Here is a 19,860-nt window from a genome sequence, read left to right on the forward strand (position 1 = left end):
ATAAATTTTAAAACTGTCAACAAGTTAAAATAACTATATAGCAGCAGTGTGTTTAATTTGTCTCATTTTATTTGAAATACAACTTAAATTCATATTTAATGTTTTATACGTGCTTTCGAAACCAGTAATGTAGTATATAACTTATTTATTCTTCAAAATCCATAAACATTGTGCAAAATTGAGATTTATAAAATCTGGTGTCTGTTTATTTAATTTTATTTTTAGCTAACTCAATGTATTACAAAGTGAGGGATATGTACTAGTACTATTGAATAAGTAGATGTAATTCATGTCCTTCCTAATGTCGTTTATATAACGTTTCAAAAGGAGAAGGTACGATAAGGTCCGGATTCGAAAATCAAAAACCGTTATCAAACAGCCAAATCACAAATTATGATGCTTTTAAGACATTAGGCTGATGATCAGCAGTACAATGTTTTTTTGGGTTTTTTTCTTTAAATTTTGTTTTATATGTTTTTTAAGGACTTTATATTTCGTGTTTTTGTACTCATATGGAGGAGAATTAATACAAAAACTAATAATAGGTAAAATTAAAATCATCCTGCCAAGTTCTTTTATTTTACTTTCAGATGTCATAAATGTAAATGTTTGTGAATGTTTGCATTTATTAATCCTAAGGAACTTGAATTGAACACTGAAACCTCAACTAAAAGTGTTGCTTCATATCTTGTTCTTTTCCTTGATTTTGACACAGATAGAGAAATTTGAATCTACGACAAACATGATAAATTCAGCTTCCCCATTGTCAACTTCAAATTTATCAGCGTGGAAACATACCCTTTGGCGATAGCGTATCTCATTTGAGAAATACGTTTCTCTTGTGCATATTCATACTATATTGACTTCATTTACAGAGTGTTCTATAACAAATAGGGTGATGAGGAAGACCAACTGGCGTCGACACTACATAAGTTTTACGGTCATCATCATTATTGGTTGATTGTTTAAATATGGGTGCTGAATGAAAAAAAAAATCGGTCATTACAAATTTAAAGTGTGACATCATCTCGACATTACGCTTATTTTGTTATATATTTAAGGCTTCTTTTTCACCTTATATCATATCAAGCTGAGACTAATGATTTCTACTGAAAAAACAAACATTTGAAAAATTCATATCATCAAAAAGGAATGGTAACAGCAATAACAAAACATTAACAAAATTATGTCAGATCACTTCTTCTTCTTCTTCTTCTTCTTCTTCTTCTTTTTCTTCTTCTTCTTCTTCTTCTTCTTCTTCTTCTTCTTCTTCTTCTTCTTCTTCTTCTTCTTCTTCTACTTCTCCTTCTTATGGTCACTTTGTTTACGTTATATCTTTTTTTTATGTTATTTAGATCCAATATCGGAAGATAGTGAAAAGACGGAAACTTCTTGTTCCACTGATCATGTTGATGGTTTGTTTATTTGAATAGCGTGTTTATGTTTAAAGTATTCGACAATTATTGACATGTTTTAATATTTTTTCATTATATGCTCTTTTTTGCTCTGTCCACTGTTGTTTGCTTAAACAAAATTTCTTCAAATATCTATGTGATTTTGGATTTAGATCTCTCATGAGTAAATTTAATACTTTTATGTATGTTGTTGGCATGAGTGATGAATGTATCAAAAAAACCGCTTTCCTGGTTTAGATTTATAGATGATTTGGATATGAAATGGAATAAAAGTGACGAGGATTTGGATACATTCATCACTCATGCCAACATACATCAAAGTTTCAAATTTACTCATGAGAGATTTAAATCCAAAATCACCTTCCTCGATACTATCAGCTCCCTTACAGATGGCATTATATCCACAGACCTATATTCTAAGCTACTGATACTCACCAATACCTGTCCCCTAAAAGTTGCCATCCTGCTCATTGTACTAAGAGCATCCTGCACAGTCAGGCACTCAGAGTCTAGCGAACAACTAGAAAAAACTAAGTCAACTCGAAACCCGCTTTAAAAAAAAGGGCTAATAGAAAGCTTCAGAAAGCGGAAACTATCCCAAGGAGTAAACTGTTAGAATACAAAGATTAAAAGAAAAATAAAAGGACTCTGTGTGTTCTTATTTACCACCCATCTCTCAAAAACAGCTTCGGTGTCATTCCTGAGCATTGGAAAACAGTGGAAAAGAATTCCAAACTATCCAAGATTTTTTCCGAGCCCCCCATGATAGTTTTTAGGCAACCCAATAGTCTGCGGAACCTGCTGGTACGGGCTGAAGTGTCTGATCATAAAAGTTCTTCTGAAGAATGTCGTTCAAGTGATGAAAAACGCTGAAAACGCTGCCTACAGATGCATCACTCATCAACTTTTCACAGTAAGGGCAACCGAAAATAACTATAGGAAATTTTGCAATGTAACCTGCAAAAGTATGAATGTTATTTACATTCTAGAATGTTCGGTTTGTGGCCTTCAATATGTTGGTGAGTCAAAGCAGCCTTTCCAAAAACGCCTCAATGGCCATAGGAGTGATATCTATAAGAAGGCACTTTCCCAGTTTCTCAGCATTTCAGCCAGTAGGGTTATAAACTTGATGACTTTAACCGCATGAAAAACCCAGTGATTGAACAGAACATTCACTTGAGTGATGCCCATCGACAGGTTCAGGAAAGCTTTTGGATAAAGGAACTTAATGTACATCATCCAACGGCATCAATAAGATATACTAGCGGTTTTATTTTACACTTATTTTGGGATATACATATACACAGTCACGTTTAGTTGAGTATTGAGTTTTTATATATATAATGATGTTCAAGATTAGGGTTTGTATTAGATACAATACAAAGGTAACAAAGAAACAGGCCGGTAACAACCGTTGCCGGATAGTTTTTCTGCACGAGTAGTCAGGTCAAGACTTGACCTGATTACAAGTGCAGACAAACTATACGGCAGGTTGTTTCCGGCCTGTTTTTTGTTACCTTTGTTTTGTATCTGACTTGTACTACGTTTCAAGAAGGAAGTACATTTTGCATTTAGAAGAGGTAGCAAAACTAAAGATATTAGAAACTTAAACGGCCATATACCAGTTAATGTAAGTTACAGTTTAAACTCATTTTTTTTCTCACTTCCATTCATGAAGCCGAGAGTTTTTTTTCAAAAAATTCAAGAATCTAATAACTTTATAAAAAGAACCATTTCAAGTTAAAGGTGAATGTTATACACATTTGAGACTTTTTGAAATGTAACTTCGCAAGTAAGTAATGTATAAAAAAGATTTCAGAGGTAAGCAAGCTACCATTTGATTTTATTGGGATGGGGATTAAAATAAATTTAAAATAAACAGGCTTCATTCTTTTTTTTGTTGAAAAAATACAGGATGTGCCATGTCTATGTCTTGTTATATATATATATATGTATATATATATATATATAGGCATATGTTTTGGATTAAAAAAAAATGTTCATGCTTATAGGTTTTTATATGTCTCTGATAGTGTTGATCAGGATTAAACATGTGTCACTATATGATCCAATCAGAGCTTACCGTCCAAAATTGATGACATAAGTTGAATGATTTTCTTCACGATTTGCTGCATATTTGAACATGTATTACACGGACACTTTTTATTTATAGGATCAATCGTGCATTGGTGAGTTGATAGGGATTTTATCTTTTGATTAGATTTGATTTATATATATATATTTCCTGTATTTTTATTGAAATATAAACGTTGGTACCAGCATTTCTTTCAGCATTGTCCAGAATACTATTCATGTCCATATATTGAAAAACAAATACATTTACGGACCGACCATTTAGCTTCAAAAGGGGGTGTGTTCTTTTCTGAGTAAGAAAATTATTTAGTGTATCAACGCTATCGCCCAAATAATTTTTTTTCGAAATCAGCACTATTATATAAGGTATTCGGAAAACCAGGAGTCAGAACATTATTTTCAGTGTCATCTGCTTGACCATTATACATTTTTTCTCATAAAATTGGGGATCAAAATGGGTTTTTTTAGGAAAAAACCATAACCGGCCTTTTGAAGTTAAATGGTCAACCCCTTAGTGTACTAATATGAATAGTTACTGGAATTGTTTGAAAAAAAATGTAGTTATTGATGCTAACGTAAATATTTTTAATTAAAAAGACAGGAAATATGTTGGTGAAACAAAAAGTTCAAATCTAATTAAAATTTAAAGTGCCCATGAACTCACTGATCATGCACAAGTGATTCTATTCATAAAAAGTGTCCGTGTAACAACTGAAAAGTGTCCGTGTAACATCTAAAAAGTGTCCGTGTAACACCCGTTAATGTACTGTTTTTCTATAGCTCTGCTGGAAGCAAAGTCGTACACAAATCAATAGATCAAAATTTACCTGTATTACTGAGCTATTTTACACATACAATTAGTATTGTTAAAAATATTGACACTGATGAAGGATATTTGTAAAGCCGAAATATTTGTCAACACGATTTCATAACATCATTTTCGTATATTACCATCTTTTATTAATACCGTTGTGCAAATCTTTAGACTTGTTTATAAATTTGCCGAAATAAATTCTTGCTCTTCCCGGGATTCGAACTCATGCTATTTAGGATATCGAGACAACACCGCCTACACTGTGTTCATCGCTCTAGACCACCCAGCCACCTAGACTGAACTTAATATTTCAGCTTCCGATGACCTGGTGTTACCTTTCCGCGCCAGAAAAATCTAGAGTTGTAACACAGTTCATGATATATTAAGCATGATAATGGAATTGATTGCAGATTTGCTAAATATTTTTGATGAGTACGTCTAAACAATTGACAACTCTATGACAGAGCTATCCATTGGATCATTACTGAAAGTGATATACGGCTGAAAACACATATCAAAAAGGAAAAATAATGTTCAAAGTTGAAGAGCATTCAGGACCCAAAATTCTGAAAGGTGTAGGCAAATATGGCTATGATTATCTATTCCAGGGGTAGACAAAGTCCTAAATATTTCAAACAATTCAAAGCTTGTATACAGTACATTTATAATTATGACCATATCAATGATACCTCATGTAAACTCAGAAGTGCTGACTGTCGGACTGGTATTACCCTCAGGGAGGAAACCTCCACCAGCAGTGGCATCTTTTTGTTCGAACGAATATGGAATCTATAATTGCACAGGTTTATCAATGTAAACTTGCATTCCTGTCAAAATTACTTATCTTTTGCAGAGCTGGAAGTCCTGAAATGTTAAAATTTACCTTAAATTTTATAAGGCGTTGTCAAGCATTTTACTTAATTTTACTTTTGGTTTTACATTGACCAAGCAGCAAATGAAAGATTCGGTTCTCATGTGTTCGTCTGCTTTCATTTTGGATTTTGCCTACCGTTGAGGGGAGGGGAGAGGAGGTGCATACGGAATCTTTATATATTGTGTTGCAGTTAAAACTGATGAAAGAAAAGAAAACAACAAAACTAATAAAACTTAACCATTTACGGAAATGTTCCTGTATGTGCACTATACTCTATATATATTATGGAATATACGGGAAAAGTTATTAGATTGATCAAAGATTGTGCTATGAGTCTTGTAAACTGAAAGAAGATATAAAAGAACTTGATAGCTATAAATATACGAATTTATCTCGAAAAATGGAAATTATTAACGAAACTCTGAAAAATGTAAAAATTCTACTATATGTTTTACCCAAAATTAAACCACCATAAACAACCAAAACAAAAACAACAACAGGAACAATGATAATACTGAATAATATTATTTATGATAAGAAAAATTATCGTTATTATCAGTAAAGACCATCATGAAAGTTATGTTTACTATAAACCTTTTTGTAGATTACCTAGAAATGATAGGCACTAATGATGATGAACTAGAAGGTTTGTTTAATTTAGCTCAAGGTTAGTATATTCGGACCAAGTAAAGATTGCGTAATTGTAGTACCGTCAAAACTATGCAATTAAGAGTTTGAATAAATTGGTTTTAAAAAACACAGGTTTACAAGTTGGGTAACTTCGAAAAGACTTAAGACATTACTCAGCTATTCTAATTAAATTGCATATTAAAAGAATGCATTTTTTCCATCATGAATCAAAGTAAATTTAAAGTTATTGAGTGATTCGGTTTTTATTAGATTAAAGTTAGACAGAGTGTCGGGTAGATAAGTTAACACGTCGGCAGGTTGGCAGATCAGTGGTTTTGGTAAGGGTTAGAATTAAGGTTAAAGGTTAAGGTTTAGGTTAGGGTTAAAGTTCCAGTGAAGATAAGAGTCATGGTTAGGTAAAGATTGGAGGATCAGGTTAGGGGTAAAGGTTTTGGTAAGGGTTACTTTAAGGGACTAGGGTTAAATCTTTAATTGTTTCTACCTAATAGATAAAAGATACGAAACCATTTAAGCGCATTGTTAAAATTGTTTACAGAGTATATTAAACGGAAAACAAGAATTAAAGGAAAAGAGTCGGGTGTAGCGACACATTAGAAAAAGTTATAATGAATTACAAACACATAAACAAAATAGATCTTTGGACAATAAAGATTTCCGGATGTAATACCAGGTGCTTCTTAATGATTAGCATAACCTGCTTCATTCGCTTGACTTATCGTATTGCAAATGGTAATTGACTGTAATAAGCCAAATCTTGTAGAAGGTAAGAATGAGTAAAGACTATCTAGCTCTTGAGAAAATGTTCTCAAGGTTATTAATTAAATAATCACATAGTATGTATCGGCTAATTCGTAATGATGACCTTAAATCATTGATTGAACAGAACATTCCCCTGTTTGAACAGTTTATGCGACAGTGGCAATAGCTTCATTTCCCTCTTAATGTCCTCCTTAAAGCATTGAAAATATTTCTTAAATGGAATAGCGGGGATATGGAATGTTAATTTAAAAAAAACAAAAAAATCCCTCCATATATTGAAAACATCAAAGCAGCAGAAAGCATTTTTATTTCCTCCAAAACCTAATCTTAGTGAGAACTTTACATTACTGCATTTTCAAGTCGGACCTTTTTGATGGTTCCATGGTAAAACAGAACTCTTTGTTAATGCAACAGTAGTTGACCGATGTTCAAACTCAAAAATCGATTAAAAACAGACAAAATCAAGGTAACAAACAGAAACTAAGAAAATCCATGAACATGAATTTGACAGCTAGTGCATATTAAAATAATGAAGATAAGATTATTATATTCCCATTTTGTAATACTTTTTTTTTAGAGAAAAACGAATGCAGGCAATATGTTCAAAAGAAGGCTGTTCCAAAAGTTCTAAAGGCTTTGAATGGCGAGGCTGTTAAAATATATCACACAATTCTAAAGGAGGGCATAGAAAACCGGAATAGAATCAGATTGGTCATATTTGGCCAGAAACAATCAGGAAAATCACTTTTCACTAGACGTCTTTTAAAGAAAACAACTGATTTAGTCCAGGAATCAAATTCACTGGAAATTCATCCCTTTAGATGCAAAGCTAGGGTAGAAGATGGGCATTGGTTATTCCTAGATGGTATTTATACTTTTTTTGTTTATAAATTCATTTTACCTCAAATTTGAAATTAGCGGTCACCTCAGTACCAGAATCTATGACAAACGAGACAATTATAATTTTGAAATTATCAATTTCCCCCACCTTAATATCTATATACCAACTCCACCTGCATATGGGATATACATTTTCAAACACATTCGATATTCAAGAGCTTGTAGCTACTTCTGAGATTTTAAAAAACGTCATCAGTGTTTGAGCAGAAAGTTGGTGAACCAGGGTTATGCCAAAGAACGTCTCGTCCCTTTTCTAAAAAAAAGTTCATTGGAAGGCACCAAAACCTTGGTGATAAATATTCCATATCAACTTCACAAATAATACATGATGGTCTAAAGTATAAATTCTAGGTGCTAACGTTGTTTATCATCTTAATTACGTGTTATAAAGTTTTTTTATTTGTCTTTGTTATTTATTACCTTTACTGTTTGGTCCATTTTTAGTGTTATCCTTTTGGCGTGGCTGTGTATCCCGCCATTAGCTAGCTATCAACCCAGGTTTAATCCACCATTTCTTACATAATGAAATACATGTACAATTCAGGAATATGATAGTTGTTTTCCATTCGTTTGATGTGTTTGAACTTTTGATTTTGCTATTCGATAAGGGAATTTTTTATTTGAATTTTCCTTGGAGTTCGGTATTTTGTTATTCTATTTTTCAATATCGTTCTCGTTTTTAACGACATGATTAATTTGCTTGTTTCATTGTTGCAGTAGGAGTCCAAGCTTTTCTTGATGTATCCTGTATTATTCCCTTGATTACCCAGTATTATACTTAATCTATACGACAAATACAGACTTATAGGAAATAACGTGAAAATGTAATGCAGCTTTTTAGTCGAGCATGTGACTTCTGTCGCAGAAAGCTCGACATAGGGATAGTGATCCGGCGGCGGCGTTAGTTCACTTCTTAAAAGCTTTATATTTTAGAAGGTGGAAGACCTGGATCCTTCATACTTTGTATATAGATGCCTTATGTTAAGAAGTTTTCGTCTGTCATATGTCCATTGTTCTTGACCTCATTTTCATGGTTCAGTGACCACTTGAAAAAAAAGTTAAGATTTTTTGTAATGTTAATTTCTCTCTTATTGTGAGTAATAGGATAACTATATTTAATATGTGCGTTCTTTGCAAGGTCCTCATGCCCACCAGACAGTTTTCATGTGACCTTGACATTATTTCATGGATCAGTGAAGAAGGTTAAGTTTTGGTGGTCAGGTTCATATGTCAGATACTATAAACAATAGGTCTTTCATATTTAGTGTATGGAATGATTGTAAGATGTACATGTCCAACTGACAGGTGTCATCTGACCTTGACCTCATTTTCATGGTTCAGTGGTCAAAGTTAAGTTTTTGAGTTATGATCTTTTTTTCAAATACTATATGCAATAGGTCAACTATATTTGGTGTATGGAAATATTTTATGATGTACATGTCGGTCTCGTAGGTTTTATTTGACCTTGGCCTCATTTTCACGGTTCATCGCTCAGTGTTAAGTTTTTGTGATATGATCTGTTTTTCTTAAACTATAAGCAATAGGTCAACTATATTTGTTGTATGGAATCATTGTAAGGTGTATATGTCTGTCTGGAAGGTATCGTCTGATCTTGACCTCATTTTCATGGTTCATTGGTCAATGTTAAGTTTTCATGGTTAATAGATATAGGAAGATGTGGTATGAGTGACAATGAGACAACTCTCCATCCAAGTAACAATTTATAAAAGTAAACCATTATAGAACAAGTTACGGCCTTCAACACGGAGCATTGGCTCACACCGAACAGCAAGCTATAACGGGTCAAAAAATTACTAGTGTAAAACCATTCAAACGGGAAAACCAACGGTCTAATCTATATAAAAACGAGAAACGACAAACACGTATGGACTACATAAACAGACGACAACTACTGTACATCAGATTCCTGACTTAGGACAGGTGCAAACATTTGCAGCGGGATTAAACGTTTTAATGGTACCAAACCTTCTCCCTTTTTCTGAAACAATAGTATAACATCACAACATAGAAAGACACACTAAAATATCAATTGGAAGGCTTAACTCAATCAAAAAACGTAAATTAACACACAATGAACGAATAACTTTGATCTGTGATACCTGAATGCAAATACATAGTTAATAAAATTATAAGGGATAAATAACTAAGGTCAAAAGTAAATAAACAGGTTGAAACAAAGTTAAAGTATGATACCACTGTGAACTGTTAAACAATATTTAGAAAATCATCACTTTTGAAAAAACCTGCGTCATGTTATACACAGGTAAATGAAAATAATTTTGTTGTTAAGTATACTTCTTCTGTGTGTATAAAATCTTCCGTTTAGGAATAAGTTTGTTTCTTAGATACTATTAGCAATAGGTCAACTATATTTAATGCATATATTGATTGTAAGTTGTACATGTCTGTCTAGAATGGTTCATCTGACCCCTACCTCATTTTCGTGGTTCATTGATCAATGTATAGTTTTCTTGGTTAAGTCTATTTCTTGGAAACTTTAAGCAATAGGTAAACTATATTTGGTGTATTGAATGATTGCAAGGTGTACATGTATTTCTTGTTTGGTTTATCTGACCTTGGCCTCATTTTCTTGAATCATGTTAAGTTTTATATTATACTTGTAGTTAAGGTTTATATTTAGGACTATCAACATTAAATCAATGGTAAGTAAAGAAGGCGAGACATTTCAGCGTGTGCACTCTTGTTTGCAATTGAAGATATTATAAGGGATTCCGATGTTCGTGCGTCCGTTTGTCCATACGTCTCTCTGTCCGTTTGTCCGATATCGTTAGCGCGCTAACGTCTACAGTTCTCATAAGACTTGAATAATTAGAATGAATGTCAAAGGTTCGAATTAACAATATCCTAGACGAAATAAAGGACCATACAAGTATTATTATGGCTTATGAACACGGGTAGTAACCTCGTCATATCGAGGAGCGTTTAGTACAGTGATTTTGTCATAGTTTGGTTAAGTTGAACATGGTTAAGTTAAGTTACTTCCCAGAAAGATTGCATCAGTTCTATTCAAACGAGCAAATAAAAAGCAAATAAGATGTTTGAATCTGTTTTGTAAGTCAAACGATCTACATTGGAATTGTTGTTTTCAAGAAATAAACGCAGAATAAGCAAACTATCGAAATGGCTGTGGTTTGGTTAAGCTATTGACATGGTTCGGTTAAGTGTCTAGAAATTCGTCATGGTTTTGATCAAGTTTGTCATGGGTTAGATCCAAATTAATATATATGTGTTTCAGCTTAATATTGATAGTTTGTGTGAAAACGCTAGTTATTTAACGAAGTTACACAATTTACAAACTAAGTAGAAAATAACCTTTTTAATCTAATTTGGAGGGTATAATCGGCAATGCGTACATTAAACAATTTTACTTTTCGTTACTTGTCTTTGTATGCAAATCGTACGACTACGAGTGTCTTATAAAATTTTAAGGAATAAATGAGCACTCATGTAATCCCACATACAAAAACATCGTTTGTCTAGGATGAGATTTTGGCGAATAATAAGTTCTTCATGAACATTACATTGAGCAGTAAATCGGAGGACTTGTTTGTATTGGATACCTAAGCTTCATAAAATTCCGTACAAACAACAGTACATTGCCGGCTCATCTGCAGGTTCAACGAAATAATAGTCCATTAGATTGACAAAAATTCTTTTTGCAGTGACAGAGGGTATTCAAAAATACTGTGAAACTGTTTAATTGCGTAGTGGTATTAACCATATGTGGATTTAAAAAAATTCTAGAGAACTTCTGGATAATAATTAATCTCGATCTTTCTCTGAAATTAATCCTATCAAAACTTGTTTAATTGCGTAGTGGTATTAACCATATGTGGATTTAAAAAAATTCTAGAGAACTTCTGGATAATAATAAATCTCGATCTTTCTCTGAAATTAATCCTATCAAAACTTGTTTAATTGCGTAGTGGTATTAACCATATGTGGATTTAAAAAAATTCTAGAGAACTTCTGGATAATAATAAATCTCGATCTTTCTCTGAAATTAGTCCTATCAAAACTTTTTATTTTTCAACCTTGTATACCACCATTCCCAATGTGAAATTGAAAAATCGTCTCAAAGAAATAATTCACAATGCTTTTCAACATAAGAATAGTAGCATACGCTATAAACTTATAACTTTGGGATACCATACGGTTTATTTTGTTAATAGTGAACAAAAAATCAAAACATGCTACAAAGAGGGACAAGTGATCAGTATGCTGGAGTTTCTTATTGACAACATATTTGTTGAATCGGAGATCGACTTTTTCAACAAATTGTCGGCATTCCTATAGGAACAAACTGTGCACCTCTCCTTGCCAACCTCTTCTTATTTTCATATGAGTCGGAGTTCCTTCAGACATTTGTCATAAACAAGAAGATCAAAGAAGCCAAATCATTTAATTTCACATTCAGATATATTGATAATGTTCTTTCATTAACAATCCAAACTTTTCTGATAGGGTTTCATTGATATATCCCCTAGAACTAGAAATTAAAGAAACAACAGACACGGCTTCCTCTGTCTCGTTTTTAGACTTATACCTCGAATTTGACATGAGCGGTTATCTCAGTACCAGAATCTATGACAAATTTTAATTTTGAAATTATCAATTTCCCCCACCTTAGAAGCAACATACCAACTTCACCTGCATATGGGATATATATTTCCCAACTCATTCGGTATTTAAGAGCTTGCAGCTGCTACTCAGAATTTGTAAAATGTCACCAGAGTCTGAGCAGAAAGTTGATGAACCAGGGGTATGCTATAGTATTCTTGTATTTGTCTTTGTAAATTATTACTTTAACTGTTTAGTCTATTTTTTGTGCTTTTTCTATATGCCTTTTTGTTTTTCTTTGTTGACACATTTTTGTTTTTGTTTTTATAGTAATTAAGATTATGACACAATGTTGACTGCTGTACCCCTATTTTTGACATCTTTACCTGTTTGTCTGTTTGTTTTGTTTATACATCGTTGTCAATATAATAGAATTTTATGCGACTGTCATACAAGTGAGAGGTTTAGCTGGCTATAAAACCAGGTTTGATACATCATTTTCTACATAAGAAAATGCCTGTACCAAGTCAGGAATATGACAGTTGTTATCCATTCGTTTGATGTATTTGAGCTTTTGGTTTTGTCATTTGCTAAGGGACTCTCAGTTTAGAATTTTTCACGGAGTTAGGTATTTTTGTCATTTTACTTTTTACTGCGATATAATTTGAATAGACACTGCTCTTTTAAACTAGCTTTTTATATAATATTTACAAAAACAGAAAGCGCTGCTTCTGTTTCACATAGAATATTTTCTGCGTTTGTCCATGATGGACTCTGCCGGGGATATCATGAGCGGCATCACTTGTAAAATAGTTAAAGACGTCTACTTAAAGTTGCAAAACGTATCAGCTAGTAAAATTAAAATTAAAATTAAAAAAAATACTCACCAAGTTCTGAATTTAGATATATGAAAGATCACAATTTCGAATTAGAAGGAAGCCGATATAATGTCCATTTTTATCAATTATTATTACGAACGAATAAAAATGTTTGTGTTTTGTAATATTGTATAAGTTGGTTTTCTCATTTAATTTTTTTACATTTAATTTTGTCGGAGCCTCTAATAGCTTGCTAAGAGGTATGGATTTTGCTCATTGTTGAAGGCCGTACAGCGACATTTAGTTGCTTACATGTACGTCATTTGGGTCTCAGGTGGATAGTTATCTCATTGGCAATCAAACCGCATGTACTTATTATATAATACTACATTGAATGTGCGTGCATATGTCCTTTTGTACTACAAATAAAATGTTTTTATAAAAAAGTATTTCAATAGTTGTATAATGTCTGTTTATTTTGATCGTTACTCCTACTTCATACACGACAAGAACCACATAACTGAACCGTGTCGAACATGAAATAAACCATGACACGACTGAAACAAACAATGACACAGAATTTTCTTAAATTGTGTGCAAGAGTAGCTATTTTCGGAATAATTGACGGCAGTTTTATATCATAGCGAAATATGTGATAGACAGTAAGCAAACCACTTTTCTTCATGCATTAGAAACGAATCACAACTTTTAAATTTTGACATACGCAAGCATTATTCTGCAAAGATGCTTACCAGCTGAAATTTATGGTCAGACGTTCCTTTAACAAAATATTCGAATGTTTATATTTTGGCATTGTTTGTCATCATTAACACAGTCATGTTTAACTTAACCAAACTTTGACAAAATCACTGTACTAAACGCTCCTCGATATGACGAGATTACTACCCGTGATGAAAATTAAATGGTAATGAAAATCGACGCTGTGAGCTTTCTAATTTCTTTGTTTCACAATAGAGTTATTTTCATTCTAAATATCAACAAGTAAGAGATACAAATGTAGTCATGATGAGTGTATCGTGCGTTCATTCATCATTCACCGTGCGTGTATCGTGGGTTCATCATTCATCATTCATTTTTCGTTAATCCTCCGTGTAACGCTCATCGTTCATCGTGCGTGGATCCTTGATCGTGCATTCACCGTGCATACATCTTGCATTCATTGTTCATTCATCGTGCGTGTATCGTGCGTGAGATCAGTTTGAATTTTAGAAGGTCAGTAGTCACCTTTATATTATCATACCAACCCACTGTTTATAATAAGTGATATTTTTATTAGACTTTGATTAACATTACTATCAAGACATGTCTTACTAATTGAACAGGAACTGTTAATCCTTTCAGAGGACATGAGTTTACACACTGGAGTGGTTGTTTTATGTGCCCAATCCTAATATATCTTTCTCTGTAGCTTTATTGTGGACTGTAGTTATTTTCATTTCATTTGGCCAATGTCTAATTTTTCTCGCCTCACTCAGTATGTTTCCTTGTATGATCCGAAGACCCAAATTTCGGATTATCTTATAAAAACTCTTCGTATTATCTTATCTTGATTCCGTTGTCCTTCGTCGACCATTATGTATCCGTCATTGTTGATTTAAATATTTTCATAAAATTAAATGAGACCAAGCATAGAAATATAAATATTCCATTTAAAAAGGTTTAAAGGATATCAAAAAGGACGACATGTGTTAATAAAGGGGTTTCTTTTGGACCGATTACACATAGAAAAAACAGCTTACATTACCAGTTTAAATAAAAAAAAAATTTGATTTTTTTTTCGTATTGGGAACTTAAAATCTTTGTCTAGTGAAACGCTTTTTATAGTATAATTAGATAAAAAGATGGTAAGAAAAAATTCATGCGTGCTTTGCTTTACAATTTTATGATTAATTTTGGTCTAATTTACGACTCGAATATGAAGCGGTTAGAGAAGTAATATCTTCAAAAGAACTCCAAATGACTTGTTGCGAAATTCTTTTGTGGTAAGTTATCGATTCCTGATCACTCATTACAATTTTCCGTCAGACTAAACCTTGGTGTAACAACGGATAATACTGGCAAAACTCTTCTTTAAATTCTTCTTAAATCGTATATGGCAAATGAATATATGGAGATGTGGGGTTAACGTCAATTCAATAAGACAACAACCAAAAAATTGAAATTAGAGATAAACATGATTTATTTAATATTGGCTTGCGATTTTTTTCCAGCTCTATGACTACTCTTAGATCGGCATATTGTGTCTTTTGCCTCTATGTAAGTGATGTTTTTACTTAGTGTCGAATTAATTTGATGAGTCATGCAATTTCTAACTGATTTTTTAGATCACTTGGCCCAGAGGCACAAATATGATTTTTCTCATCACATGGCGTCTTCCGTAAACTTCTTCTTTTCTGGAGCTACTGGATCAAATTTAACCAAACTTGCCTACGATCATCATTTTGGTATTTAGTTTTTAAAAATGTGTCCAATGATCCCGCTTGCCAACCAACATTGCTAATGTTGGTAAAAATAGAGCATAGTGGTGAAATACAAGTGTTGTGCATTATCTTGAAACTACTATTGATTGAGAAAATCGGTGACGGTGTTAAATGTACAGAATGTCGAGATCTACTTTTTGTCCATTTTCATGAAAAAAGTCAGACGACTTCTGTAAGAGTTTTTGCCTCAAAAAGATTTTAATCGTCTTTGTTTCTGTTTCCCCTTTATCTTAGAAACTAAAATAGATTTTTGGATTTTATAATTAAAAAAAAATATTAGCAAGTTAAAATCAACAAACAAATTTCATGACCGAAATTGTCAGACGACTCCTCAATAGAGTTATTGCCCTTTAATGACGATTTTAATTATTTTGCGTTTTTACTTCATATTTTAAAGAGTATTATAGATATAATAGATATATAGAAATTTATGAGAACCTGAAATCACTTCAGTTTTTGTTTGGGTTCGTGTTGCTCAGTCTTTAGTTTTCTATGTTGTGTTTTGTGTACAGTTGTTTGTCAGTTGATCTTTTTATTGCTTTTTTAGCAATGGCGTTGTTAGTTAATTTTCGACTTTTGAGTTTGAATGTCGTTCTGATATCTTTCGCTCCTCTATTTTAGATAAACAAAAAAATCTACTAATAAATGCAATGGCCGAAACCGTCCGACTCCTTATTGGGGCTTTCTCTATTTAATGAACATATTTCACCCATGTGTAGTGCTTTTGTCTATTATCTTGAAAACTATAATAGAAACATAAAATCTTATGATAAAAAATGATCAGCAACATAATATTTACTACCAAGTCTAATAGCCAAATCATCAGTCGACGCCATATTTGAGTTTTCGCTCATTAATGACGATTCTAATCCTTTTTCAGTGGATTGCCTATTTTGACTATTATAGATAAAGGGACAATTAGTATACCAAAAAAGATCAGCAATAAAAGATACGAAAACATGATAAGCATGGCTGTAATCTTCTGACAACTCCTGATAGGAGTTATTGCCCTCTAATGCAGGGGTTTACCATTTTTGCGTTTTTGTTTAATATTCTAAAAAAACTATTATAGATAAATAATGAATTTCATGACTTTTAAAGACAAGATCTACAAATTTGTCTAATGACCGATATCGTCAGTCGACTCCCTGTTGAAATTGTTTCTTTTAATTTACGATCCTTACTAATTTTTAGTGTTTTTGCATATCATCTTGAAAACTATAATAGATAGATAGACACTTCACATAGCTAAAATGATAAGCAAGAAAAGATCAACAAATGAGTCAACATACCGAAAGTGCCAGTCGGCTCTTTGTTGTAATTGATTTGTTTTTCTTTATTCTTTTTTTCTATTTTTCTTTTAAAAAATCTAGATTATGACGAAGAGACTTATATAAATGAGAGAATTCTGACCGCTTGCTGTCAGAATGAAATAATTATAAAGTCTGAGGCAAGATATAAAGATCAAGTCAAAGCAAGAAAATTAGGAAAAGACTATACACAGAACAAAAATTTGACTTATGATAATTCCCTACAGATGAATATAGTCAGACCACCATCCGCAGACTCCTATGTTGAGATGTCTAAACCAGATTATGAATACTTTGATTTGTGCGAAGTTGTCGATGTCGATATGGCAGAGGAAGATACTGTACTAATAGAAGTATGGGACCTACCAGGAGATGAAGAAAGCTGTTTTGCATATCTTTCCCTGTTTGGAAAGAATGCTGTTTATATTGTGACAGTCAATGTAACAGAAAATATGGATGAAAATATTCATAGTAAGTTATGTGCTGAATCATTGAAGGCAACTATAAGTTTTATTACAATCTATTTAAATTTCTTCCTTACATAAAACAACTGTTCAAAATTAACAGTATAATGTCTTCTATTTAGAAAATGATAAATGCAAAACAAAACAAAGTCGGATAATCAAATTAATTTCAACCAACAGTATTCGCTTTAATACGATTGTTTTTGTAATCTAAAAACAGTTAGTCTATATGAGTTCTATTAAAAGCTTTGTTATAGATGTTGGTCATTTATTGCAGGTGGTTTGACATTTTGGCCAGAGTTGATACGATGCTTGAATAAAACTCATTCTCAGGAAGATGATGATTTGTCAGTGTTCATTGTTGGTACTTTTAAAGATAAATTTGATGTATGATATTTCAGATTGATTAATGTTCATTTTTTTTATGATGACGTAACTTAGTCTATTACATTCGTAGAACTCATCATTGCATATTTCTATTTGCTTTTTCCGATTATGAAAGAAACGTAATGTGCGTATGCAAATGTAAATTAATAAAATAAAATGCAGTTTTACAGTGCAATGATATTTCAAAGGTCAATATTACCCTTAATTTGCTAAAAAAAGATTAATACACATATACTAATAGCAATATAACTATAAAAATGCAAGATGTTAAGATAACTCGCACTGCATTCATATACATTCTTCGATATTGTCAATAGAAGTCTAGATTCAATTTCAATTGAAAAAACATAGTCTTTTAATCACTAGTTGTCTCTCCTTCGTCTTTCAAATTCTAGTTGAAAAGAGACAATTTTATCATTACAACTTTTAAATCAAAAGTGTTACTAATACTTTTTTAAGTAATGTCATACATTCGAATCATATTGTAGGGAAATGACGATCAATGTTTGTCACAACTTAAGTGCCAAATACAAGATTGCACTGAAAACAGACATCACATCAAAGGTTATTATGTCGTCGCCAATTTGCAAGAATTTGATGACTTGGACCCTTTGCGTAGTGATATTGTCATGGTCTCAAGGAAACAAGCATATTGGAATTTAGAGAGGCCTTTAAGATGGATTCATCTTGAAAGGAATTTACACAAACAGATGAAGTTGAACGTTCCTGTAATGTCTATAGAAGAGATGAAAGATAGTGTGAAGAAAATGTATGTCCCTTTGAATGATGATCATGATCTAGGACAGTTTCTCTCTTATTATCATGACAATGGTACTGTTGTTTACTTAAAGTGCAATCCCGACAACGTTATCCTGGATCCCCAGTGGTTGGCACATGCAATGATGTTGATTATAACATCTGCTAAATCAAAAACAGACACTAGAAAGACAAAAGAATGGAGGAATCTGCGAGAGTATGGAAAGCTTTCACAAGAACTGATTGAGGAAATTTTCAGCAGACAAACTCCGGACATTGTGAAACACAAAAACCTTATTCTGAATTTAATGATAAGATGTAACATAATAGTACGGCCAGATGTTACGCTACAAACGGAAAACCTAGACAGATTCGAATATGGTGTTCCATGCATGATTAATCATCTCCCAATTGTTGAGATTGAAGAAAAATTTAGCACCCAATTCACGAAGTCGTCTTGCCTTTGTTTAGATTTTCTGTTTCTCCCTCCGACTTTCATGGCACATTTACTTTTCACATGTACACATTTATTTAATCCTGTGAGAGAGAAAAAGAAGAAGAAAACAGGCGACGAGAGACATTTACTATTCTATCAAAATGTTGCTGTCTTTGAAATCGACGATACCAAATGCGAAAAACTGATGATTTGCAGGTATAGAAACGTCATCCAATTTCAAGTATGGAAATGGGGAGATGGTAGGACACGTGCACACCGTTCTATCAAGACAAAACTGTTGCAAATTGTCGACCGACTGATTGAAGAAAGATCATCAATGCACATCCAGTATAGCATAAAAGTAAAATGCCAGTTCACAGAATACGATTGCCTAGATGGAATGGTGGAGTTTAAGATTATACAACCAAATGGCAAATATTATTGCGATGAACATGAAAATTCACACAGCTCGGACGAAGTTCATGTTGACTGGTGTGGTGAATCAGATGAGGTATGATTAATCATTGTATGCATTGTATTTATTGTACAAATTCCAAAGCAAAATATTAAGATATTTTAAAAGAGCTTTTGTCCACTAGGTTTTTAAACATTCGTAAGGAAACACAATGAAAACACAACGTAATTCCATAAGGACTGCCTGCATATTTTTGTTTAAAGAGTTTAAGCTATCGAACAGAAACTTATTGGTTGTTATTGGGTGAATAAAGATAAATTTTTAAACGTCCTTTTCAGCACCCTATTTTGATTTAAAAATGAAAATTTCTTATTCAGTATATGGAAAATAGAAATGAGATCTTTTTAGTCTAAATTTGTAAAAATGACTAATAAACTAAATGATATGCAGATTAAACCCATATGTTTAAAAGATTGACCGTGTGTATGGAAGTGATGATTTTCTTTGATTTTCTATTTGATTATTTCTGACATTGCCGTTGATAGAAGATTTTTGTAGTTACTGTTGAATTGTTCGATAACTGATAATCGATATAGAACGTGACAACAATATATAAATACAAACAATACAAATGTATGTCTTATTTGGTGTTGTTTAATTTTAA

At 32.5% G+C, this 19,860-nt stretch overlaps 1 protein-coding gene across 3 annotated transcripts in view; it reads left to right on the forward strand.

The window, feature by feature from the left end:
• LOC127719694 (uncharacterized) overlaps positions 1-19,860 on the forward strand; it is a 42,297-nt gene that overhangs the window by 14,876 nt on the left and 7,561 nt on the right. For 2 of the 3 annotated variants that reach the window (XM_052225926.1, XM_052225928.1), the window contains exons 7-12: positions 1,356-1,415; positions 5,802-5,864; positions 7,185-7,472; positions 16,802-17,209; positions 17,480-17,589; positions 18,078-19,292. In XM_052225926.1, the coding sequence (XP_052081886.1) occupies positions 1,356-1,415; positions 5,802-5,864; positions 7,185-7,472; positions 16,802-17,209; positions 17,480-17,589; positions 18,078-19,292 (2,144 nt within the window). The remainder of the gene's footprint in view (positions 1-1,355; positions 1,416-5,801; positions 5,865-7,184; positions 7,473-16,801; positions 17,210-17,479; positions 17,590-18,077; positions 19,293-19,860) is intronic. The other variant, XM_052225927.1, reaches the window with a different exon arrangement.

The sequence above is a fragment of the Mytilus californianus genome, unplaced genomic scaffold (assembly GCF_021869535.1).
Source record: "Mytilus californianus isolate M0D057914Y unplaced genomic scaffold, xbMytCali1.0.p SCAF_11, whole genome shotgun sequence".
NCBI lineage: Eukaryota > Metazoa > Mollusca > Bivalvia > Mytilida > Mytilidae > Mytilus > Mytilus californianus.